At 39.7% G+C, this 10060-nt stretch overlaps 1 protein-coding gene across 2 annotated transcripts; it reads left to right on the top strand.

The window, feature by feature from the left end:
* The first annotated feature begins 784 nt into the window (after nt 1–784).
* LOC108717261 lies at nt 785–9810 on the top strand. 2 transcript variants are annotated; one of them, XM_041563623.1, is made up of 7 exons: nt 785–1010; nt 5184–5276; nt 5995–6148; nt 6404–6549; nt 7134–7192; nt 8445–8553; nt 9241–9810. In XM_041563623.1, the coding sequence occupies exons 1-6, from the start codon at nt 948–950 to the stop codon at nt 8542–8544; spliced, it is 615 nt and encodes a 204-aa protein (XP_041419557.1). In that variant the 5' UTR covers nt 785–947; the 3' UTR covers nt 8545–8553; nt 9241–9810. The 2 variants fall into 2 exon arrangements, with proteins under 2 accessions (XP_041419557.1, XP_018119619.1); XM_018264130.2 differs by having other exon boundaries at nt 786–1010; nt 5181–5276.
* Nucleotides 9811–10060: the final 250 nt, after the last annotated feature.

Genomic DNA, 10060 nt, shown 5'->3' with positions numbered 1-10060 from the left:
CAGAATACAGAACAAAGACCAGGGTGGGGGGTTTATACCCTTTTACATCACACGTTATTGCAAAGAAATGCAGAAGGAAGAAAAACATTGGTGTGGGAGCTGTAACTTAAGGTCTGAGAACAACCTTGAACATTTGGAAAGAGAGTCGCACTCCCCTAATGGCCCCACAGCTGTGAAACAATGAGACTACAGAGCAGTGATAAGACTCGATCTGAAGACGTTTCACTCCTGGTACAGCTGTAAAGGGTTAATTTGAAACAGTTCTGACCACTGAAAGGGGGGGCTTATGATTCTGAGGGTGGTCTCTGTCTATAGTGAGTCAGACCTGATATACACGAGTCAACCTTTACAGTAAATGTAACTATTACAGTATCTCAATATAGGAAGACCTAATGGAGCAAAGTGGGAGTTCCAGGCTTCAGTCCAGCAGGGGTCCCCTCCCTCTCACATGCACCCCATTCTCACTGAATTTGTAGGGAACCCCTCTCTTTGCTAACCTGGGCTACTAATGCAGCATTTGGGCTATGTGATTGGCAGCAGTGATGATGTACACTTTTGAGTGATCTGCCATTGGTGGATGGACACTAATTGACTTTATTTGCATATCAAATGCTTTATATTCACCTTTTACACTGTGATCCTTATGCTTGAGAAAGGGCGAAAAAAGGGTGAAAACGTTGCATTTGGCAATAAACACGCTTGCTTGCATTGATCCTGTGTGCCTTTGGGTTATTTTTGATTGGCAGCAGTGAGCCCGGCAATACAGAATTGCACAATCCTTTTTACTCTTGGATAATTCACAAGAAGTTTGTAAAAATAGACTTGCAGCTTTTGCCCAGTCTGCTGCTTCATGAGGTTATCACTGCCCCATCCTCCAACACTATAACCACAGACTGTGAGTGTGGAAAGATCAGTCGCACAGTAAAGTTAGTGAGAAGAGGAGCAGGATGAGCCTAAAGACTCAGAACCTGGATGATCCAATTACAGTCACTGATTTATTACTGGACAAGGTAAGAGCTGCACCTGCACATTCTGAGTCTCGATGAGACTAATTGTGTGATTTGGACTCTTACTTTTTATGGCAGGACAGAGGTGAGGAGGGAATGTGACAAATAAAAGCACAGAGGAAATATATAATTAAATATTATTTAACATGATCAGTAAATATTATAGAGATATCCAACCTGCAGCCCATGGGTGTCCACAGAAAAGTTTCCAGGGAGGGGGGAGAAATCATCAACCCAAAACAACCTGTTTTCTAGTCTAAGCCTGTATTCAATAAGTAGGTGTACAAGTAATGCCAGGTTTGTAAGAAATTAGTTTATGAGCAAAGCCCCTAAAGTTACTCACAACTGACAACATAAGGAGGGCTGCTTAAAGGAAAACTATACCCCCAAAATAAACACTTAAGCAACAGATAGTTTATATCATATTAAGTGGCATATTAAAGAATCTTATCAAACTGGAATATATATGGAATATATATATATATATATATATATTTTTTTTTTTTCCTTTAAGCGCACGGGCAGATTCGGGGAGATTAATCTCCTCTTCTGCGGGGCGACAATCTCCCTGAACTGCCTTCCCCCTGCTAAAATGAAAAAAAATACCTGCGGCAAAGCACTTGTGGCGCTTCAATTTCCGAAGTCGCCTGAAGTTGTGCTTAAAGCCTAAAATATATTTCTAGCTATTATTCTGTTATGTACAGTGCAGCACATTATTATAATACAGAGTTGTATCTTTTGCTTCCACACTTCTTCCTGTTACAGTTAGAGCTGCAGTATTTCTGGTCAGGTGATCTCTTCCTGTTACAGTTAGAGCTGCAGTATTTCTGGTCAGGTGATCTCTTCCTGTTACAGTTAGAGCTGCAGTATTTCTGGTCAGGTGATCTCTTCCTGTTACAGTTAGAGCTGCAGTATTTCTGGTCAGATGATCTCTTCCTGTTACAGTTAGAGCTGCAGTATTTCTGGTCAGGTGATCTCTTCCTGTTACAGTTAGAGCTGCAGTATTTCTGGTCAGGTGATCTCTTCCTGTTACAGTTAGAGCTGCAGTATTTCTGGTCAGGTGATCTCTTCCTGTTACAGTTAGAGCTGCAGTATTTCTGGTCAGATGATCTCTTCCTGTTACAGTTAGAGCTGCAGTATTTCTGGTCAGGTGATCTCTTCCTGTTACAGTTAGAGCTGCAGTATTTCTGGTCAGGTGATCTCTTCCTGTTACAGTTAGAGCTGCAGTATTTCTGGTCAGGTGATCACTTCCTGTTCCAGTTAGAGTTGAAGTATTTCTGGTCAGGTGATCTCTGAGGCAGCACACAGACCATCACGAAATGGTGGTTCAAGGCAAGAGATATAAAAGGGCAATATTTAATTAAATATATATTCCAGTTTGGTAAGATTCTTTAATATGCCACTTAATATGATATGAACTGTTGCTTAAGTGTTCATTTTGGGGGTATAGTTTTCCTTTAAACCCTAAAAGACATTTAACCAGTGGCGTAACTAAATGTTACTGGGCCCCACAGCAAATTCAATTTAGGGCCCCAAAATATTGAAAAGTTGGCCTATTCTACCAAGGTATGTTCAAATTGCTCATTAATTAGGACCTCACTGGGCCCCCTACACTCCTGGGCCCCCCTGTATCTGCAGGGTCTGCTTTCTCTGTAGTTACAGCCCTGCACTTAACCAGAAACATTCACTTTCCCAGCTGGAACTAACAAAGGCTTAAATGCAGCGCATAGAAGTCTGTCACTATTTTATATATATTCTATATTTGATGGTTTATCAATGAGTATATTGGGAGATGAATTCAGATAGCAGGACTGGTAAACTAGAACAGAGAGGCCAATCAATGGGGAGACTGAGCGAGAACACACACAACTTCCCTTCTCCTAACAATACAGACTGACATTTGGTGGGTCCCATGGCTTTCCCCCTTTATTACACAATAATACCCACGGATATTTAGTCTGTGTCCCACATATACAGAGTGTCACACACATACTCCAGTATGGGGACCTGAGGTACTTGTTCTTGCCCTGCTCAGTTTTGGACAGGGGTAGATTTATATCATATTAAGTGGCTTATAAAAGAATCTTACCAGACTGGAATATATATGTGAGTAAATATTGCCCTTATACCTCTTTTATCTCACTTTTTCTGGTACTCTGTGTGCTCACTGCAAATGCTGCAGCTCTAAGTGTAACAGGCTTCCGGAATTCCCCTTCTCCTTTTTCTCTGTTCTTCTAATTTCATCTTAATTACGACATTTTCCCTTTTTAAGAATTTCCCCACTGAGCAGCCTCACATTTAATTAGACCTTCTCCTGTTTCACCCTGTAGCCACAATTAGCCAGACATCAGTAAAGGTGGCCATACACGGGCAATAAAGCTGCAGATATCGGTCGTTTAGACCAATTTGACAGCTAATCTGCCCGTGTATGGGGGCTTCCGACGGGTCTTCCCAATCGATATCTGGCCACGATATCGATCGGGAAGGTTTGTTTTTAACCCGACCGACTCGTCAAAGCCCCTTGGCGCATCGTAATCCAATCGTTCGACTATACGGCCGAACATTCGGATTACCCCCGATATAGCCATGCCGTTAGTGGCATATCGGGGAAAGATCCGCTCTTTGGCGATGTCGCCAAACGAGCGAATCTTTGAGTGTATGGCCGGCTTAAGATCACTGCAGAAACTGAATACACTTAAATCATTATCTGGCAAATGCCACAAACTTTTCTTCTTTCTAATTGCTCTTATGCAGCTTGTTCCACTCTGCCTCCTATATAGATAAACTTCCTACATAATGATTAAAGGAGCTGCTCACGTTTAAATTAACTGTTAGTATGACGTAGAGAGTGATATTCTGAGACAATTTGCAATTGGTTTTCATTTTTTATTATTTGTGGTTTTTGACTTATTTAGCTTTTTATTCAGCAGCTCTCCAGTTTGCAATTTCAGCAATCTGGTTGCTAGGGTCCAAACTACCCTAACAACCATGCACTGATGTGAATAAGAGATTGGAATATGAATAGTAGGGGGTCTGAATAGAAAGAGGAGTAATAAAAAGTAGCAATAACAATACATTTGTAGCCTTACAGAGCATTTCTTGTTTAAATGGGGTCAGTGACCCCCCGTTTGAAAGCTGGAGAGAGTCAGAAGAAGAAGGCAATCAATTCAAAAATTTTAAATAATGAAGAGCAATTGAAAAGTTAAACTTAAATCACTCAGAATTTGTAACGAATGTATAATGGGAAGTTGCTTAGTTGGTTAGTTTATTTACCATTTAAAGGAGAACTAAACCCTAAAAACTAATAGACCTAAAAATGTCCTATTTTATATAGTGAACTTATTGCACGAGGCTAAAGTTTGAGCTTGTCAATAGCAGCAATGATCCAGGACTTCAAACTTGTCACAGGGGGTCACCATCTTGGAAAGTGTCTGTGACACTCACATGCTCAGTGGGCTCTGATTGGCTGTTGAGAAGCTAAGCTTAGGGCTCGTCACTAATTATCCAGCAGAAAATGAGCTTCCCTGGCTGTAATATAAGCTGATGCTACAGGTTTGCTGATTATTCAATTCTGATGCTAATTGCACTGGTTTCTGTGCTGCCATGTAGTAATTATGTGTATTAATTACTAATCAGCCTTATATTGTGACATTTCTATTCTATGTGTACTGTATATTGTGAGTGGCTCCCTAAGCTCAGTAAGTGACAGCAGCACAGAGCATGTGCAGTGAATCAGCAGAAAAGATGGGGAGCTACTGGGGCATCTTTGGAGACACAGATCTTTACTGCTAAAGGGCTGTGGTTGCCTTGGGCTGGTACAGAACCCGAAAACCTAATGTACAACATTTCTACCTACTTCTTTAGTTTAACTTTCCGTGTCCTTTAAGCATTGGTAGTCAGAACCAGCAGTGGAGAGGATAGAAAGAGACTGATTAATACTGCAATTACATTTATAAACTTAAATCACTCAAAATTTGTAATGAATGTATAATGGGAAGTTTCTTAGAACGACATTTTCTTCCATTAGGTAAAAATACAATAGTTGGGTTTCTATCCCCTTTAAGCTGCTATTTCATATCGTCTCTTCTGAAACATTTCTTCCAGGTTAATTTATGTTTCTTGTTTATATTGTGTTATTGTTGCCGTTGATATTGCTGCATTTATTGCCCCCAGCAGCAGGCACAGTCGGAGGCAACACATGAAGAAGACTATGAAGGACAAACAAGACACACGGACAGCAGACAGACTCAATCCCATAGTGATAGAGAGGTGAGTGGGAGACACATAGGGGCTGATTCACTATGGGTCGAATATCGAGGGTTAATTAACCCTCGATATTCGACTAGGAATTGAAATCCTTCGACTTGGAATATCGAAGTCGAAGGATTTAGCGCAGAAAATTCCTTCGATCGAACGATTAAATCCTTCGAATCGAACGATTCGAAGGATTTTAATTCAACGATCGAAGGAATATCCTTCGATCAAAAAAAGTTAGCCAAGCCTATGGGGACCTTCCTCATAGGCTAACATTGACTTCGGTAGCTTTTATCTGCCGAACTAGGGGGTCAAAGTTTTTTTTAAAGAGACAGTACTTCGACTATCGAATGGTCGAACAATTTTTAGTTCGAATCCTTCGATTCGAAGTCGTAGTCGAAGGTCGAAGTAGCCCATTCGATGGTCGAAGTAGTCCAAAAAAACCTTCGAAATTCGAAGTTTTTTTACTTCGAATCCTTCACTCGAATTTAGTGAATCAGCCCCATAATATTTACTGTATTGATGGGACAATATATATTTTGCCTTACACAATTCCACATTATAATTAGGTGGAGATGGGCCTGACCATATGCTCTGCTCTGTTTAGTGGGCAACAATTTTTGATTTATTCTAAATATAAGGTGCCACATTCCCAGCAGCCCCGGCTCTTCCATAGAATTAACAGAAGCGTTAAATCTGTAACTGTTTAATTATTAATGGATTTTCTTTCCAGACTTTACCGAAACATAAAAAGATTATCGGGATCGTGGCTGGAGTCCTAGTTATTGGTTTAATAGTTGTAGTTCCGATTGCTGTGAATTCCTCCAGAACCGGAAACCCAGTATCAAGCGGCCTATCTACTAATATTTTGGGAAATCAATCAGCAGGTAAGTACCCCTATTTACTCGCTCTGCATAAATGTCTCCCCTGTTTCTTTACAACTTCATTATTTGCAGATTCACCCGTTTCATAAGTGAGGGGAAGTGATGAGCACACTGAACTGCCCGGCTGAAAATTAATTTAGAGCATTGCATATGCCCCACATGTGACAATAAGAACCTGCAGAAAATGAGCACTACGTGAACCCCAGCCATGCCAGTAAAATCAACCAGAACAGAATCTGATTTTTTTTTTCTTCTCAGATTCTAGTTTATCTCCCGAAGAACCTGATTGGAAGTCGTGCAATGGAGTAAATGTTAATATTTCCAACCAAGAATTGTCCTTTAAAGGCAGCCAAGATCACTGTGCCAAGTACCAGGCCCGACTGCTGGATATGAACTCTGCCAAGGTAACTGAGTGTATTTAAAATGATAGACCAATTGCAAGGTGTAGATCTACCTGTGTGCCTAGCTAAATTGTGACTGCAGTTATTTATCAAAATCCAAATTTATCTCATTTATTTCTGAAATCTACTGCGACCAAATCCGCAGGGATAATTTCCCCTTATTTATCAATACATTTTTCCTGAAAATTTCGAAAACTCAAAATAATCATGAAAATTTTCGGATCGTATGAATTTTTGTAGGATTTTCTGACCAAAAACTCTGATTTTTCTGGATTTTTGCCTAAAAACCGCAAAATCTTCGGATTATAGCTAGAAACCTTGTACATATCTTTGCGACTTATCCCATTGACTTATATACAACCGCAGCAGGTCTGAGATGCTGGATTTTCGGATTCAGACTCTTTCCATCCTTGGTGTACAATAAATCCTGAAAAATTCAAGTTTTTTTTTTTTTCACTCAAAATTCGGATTTTAGAATTAAAAAAAAACTTTTTTTGAGTTTCTGGCATTTGGACTTTAATAAATAACCCCCATAAAGTACAGAGTAATGCAGGGTCTGTTCATGTAACATAACCATTATATTACAGACCATACAGGACTGTATCATGGACAATGACGACTACTGGATTGGACAGGACTGTGATTTGTAAGTATTTAATTAACATAACAAAAAATTACCACTTTCAATAAATAACAAGTAATTTAAAAATAACCATAAATCAGTCTAAGATTTTTCATGTTATGGACCAGGTACCCGCTATGGAACTATAGCAGGGCGACTGTTACCCCAATGTTTCTATATATCTGTAACCTTGTTATGAGCTAAGGGGGTCCAGTCTGAAGGTCAGTTAGGGGGAGATTTGGGGTGAGTGTTTATTTGTACCCTGGGTACCCCTGGAACTATAGCAGGGTGACACCCCAATGTTTCTATATATCTGTAACCTTGTTATGAGCTAAGGGGACCCAGTCTGAAGGTCAGTTAGGGGGAGATTTGGGGTGAGTGTTTATTTGTACCCTGGGTACCCCTGGAACTATAGCAGGGTGAAACCCCTATGTTTCTATATATCTGTAACCTTGTTATGAGCTAAGGGGGCCCAGTCTGAAGGTCAGTTAGGGGGAGATTTGGGGTGAGTGCTTATTTGTGCCCTGGGTACCCCTGGAACTATAGCAGGGTGACACCCCAATGTTTCTATATATCTGTAACCTTGTTATGAGCTAAGGGGGCCTAGTCTGAAGGTCAGTAAGGGGGAGATTTGGGGTGAGTGCTTATTTGTACCCTGGGTACCCCTGGAACTATAGCAGGGTGACACCCCAATGTTTCTATATATCTGTAACCTTCACTTTGTAAAGAAAAATAGTAAAAATCCCCTTTCTCCACCACATACCCAATTTTAAGTTTTTACCCACTGACAAGGTGCTATATTCAGTTCTTAATAAATTAAAAAAGTTAACATGTGATCACAGGTATAATTCATTAGTAATTAATTGATGCCTTAATAAAATGCTTGAAAAGGTAATTGACTAAAGTACCTGTGCTGAATTAATTGCATGTTGTGTAATGTGCCCATTAATTACCTGAATTAAATACTAATTCATTAATTAAAATTACAATGATATAGCCCTTAAATTATACACCATTAAGTAAGTGCTAATGCTAATTGCAATCTCAGATTGCCAGTGATGTAAAAGTTAAACTTGAATTTGTTAAAAAAGTTTTGCCTTAATAAAGCCCAGGCGAAACGCGAGTTGGCAGAATGACTAGTATTTGGAAAACGGAATTGATTCCTAATTTTGTTTTTAAACTAATTTGTGGATATTTAATAACTTAACCTTACCTCACCACAATTAATAAGATATTCCCCCCCCCCTCCGGCTTATGTGTATTTTATTCTCTGCAGAACCATGGATTTAACCTGTAAAGTTTTCAGCAACGAGTCTGGATTTGTGTCACTTCATCACAGCACAGAGAGACGGTTCATTTGCATTAAAAATGCATAATGGCATTAGGTAAGTATTTATTTATGTGCATTATAAGATACATACCTGTAGTTTTAAGATAAACACAGGGTCATATTACATATTACAGAATTGTGCTTAGTACAGGGAATACCTATGCTGCCATAGTTTTATGGGATCTCTCTGTACAGACTATGAGCAAACTTAGGGACTGTTCCTGCTGAATTGTGCTTAGTACAGGGAATACCTATGCTGCCATAGTTTTATGGGATCTCTCTGTACAGACTATGAGCAAACTTAGGGGACTGTTCCTGCTGAATTGTGCTTAGTACAGGGAATACCTATGCTGCCATAGTTTTATGGGATCTCTCTGTACAGACTATGAGCAAACTTAGGGACTGTTCCTGCTGAATTGTGCTTAGTACAGGGAATACCTATGCTGCCATAGTTTTATGGGATCTCTCTGTACAGACTATGAGCAAACTTAGGGACTGTTCCTGCTGAATTGTGCTTAGTACAGGGAATACCTATGCTGCCATAGTTTTATGGGATCTCTCTGTACAGACTATGAGCAAACTTAGGGGACTGTTCCTGCTGAATTGTGCTTAGTACAGGGAATACCTATGCTGCCATAGTTTTATGGGATCTCTCTGTACAGACTTTGAGCAAACTTAGGGGCTGTTCCTGCTGAATTGTGCTTAGTATTTAGCTCTAAATATATTTACTGTTTTTCAACAGAAGGAGAGATTGATTCTCAAGGACACAGATATCTTCATTGATCTTGAAAAACTCCTCAACGAATGTCTTACTTGTTACCTCTTTTATTGTGTTTCCTATTTTGTTTTATACAGGAAATTTCAGAAACTTTCAGCCGTTTGCCATCATGTATAATTAATTGTATTAAACCCAAACACATGGGGGGGGGGGGCTGGGATATTTGTAAATAGGTGCATTCCAATAATATTAAAAGCAATTTTCTACATCCAGTATCTCTCTTGTAGCCATTATTGTAGCCATCCGTTCTACTCCCCATGCTTGTTGAGTCCATGTTAACCTTTTCCAAATACAACACACAACCAGGAGAGGAATTTTCTCTCATAATTTATGTAAAATATATTAAAAATAATCAACTTTGTCCAGTATAGAAGTGTTGGAGGGGGGTAAAATGGATTATTTAAATAAATTGTTTATATAAATTATTTAACTAAAGTGTTACTGTTCCTTTAACATTGTATTTCTTTTCTCACTGATCTACGCCTTTATAGTTACGCCCTAACTATGTTCTGCTACATTCCCTCATGGAGAATAATGGTGTGAATCCTTTTTCCCACGTGTGATTTGCAAAGAGGAGAAGGATTGGGGCAGGTGTTAGTGCTCAGTGCTGCTACTGGGCAACCCTGGGGTGAAGAGGAGGGATGTCACATGTGTAAGTTTAAAAGCAGGCCCCCCAAAGAATTATTTCAGGGGGGCTGACTGCATAACTTATGGTTTAATCTTCTTCTTCCAGCTGCCTCCACCCTCTCAGAAGTCCAAAGAGACTAGGGTCTGGAAAATAATT

Source organism: Xenopus laevis, chromosome 5L, assembly GCF_017654675.1.
Source record: "Xenopus laevis strain J_2021 chromosome 5L, Xenopus_laevis_v10.1, whole genome shotgun sequence".
Taxonomy (NCBI): domain Eukaryota; kingdom Metazoa; phylum Chordata; class Amphibia; order Anura; family Pipidae; genus Xenopus; species Xenopus laevis.
This window is presented reverse-complemented; position numbering and strand designations above follow the sequence as displayed.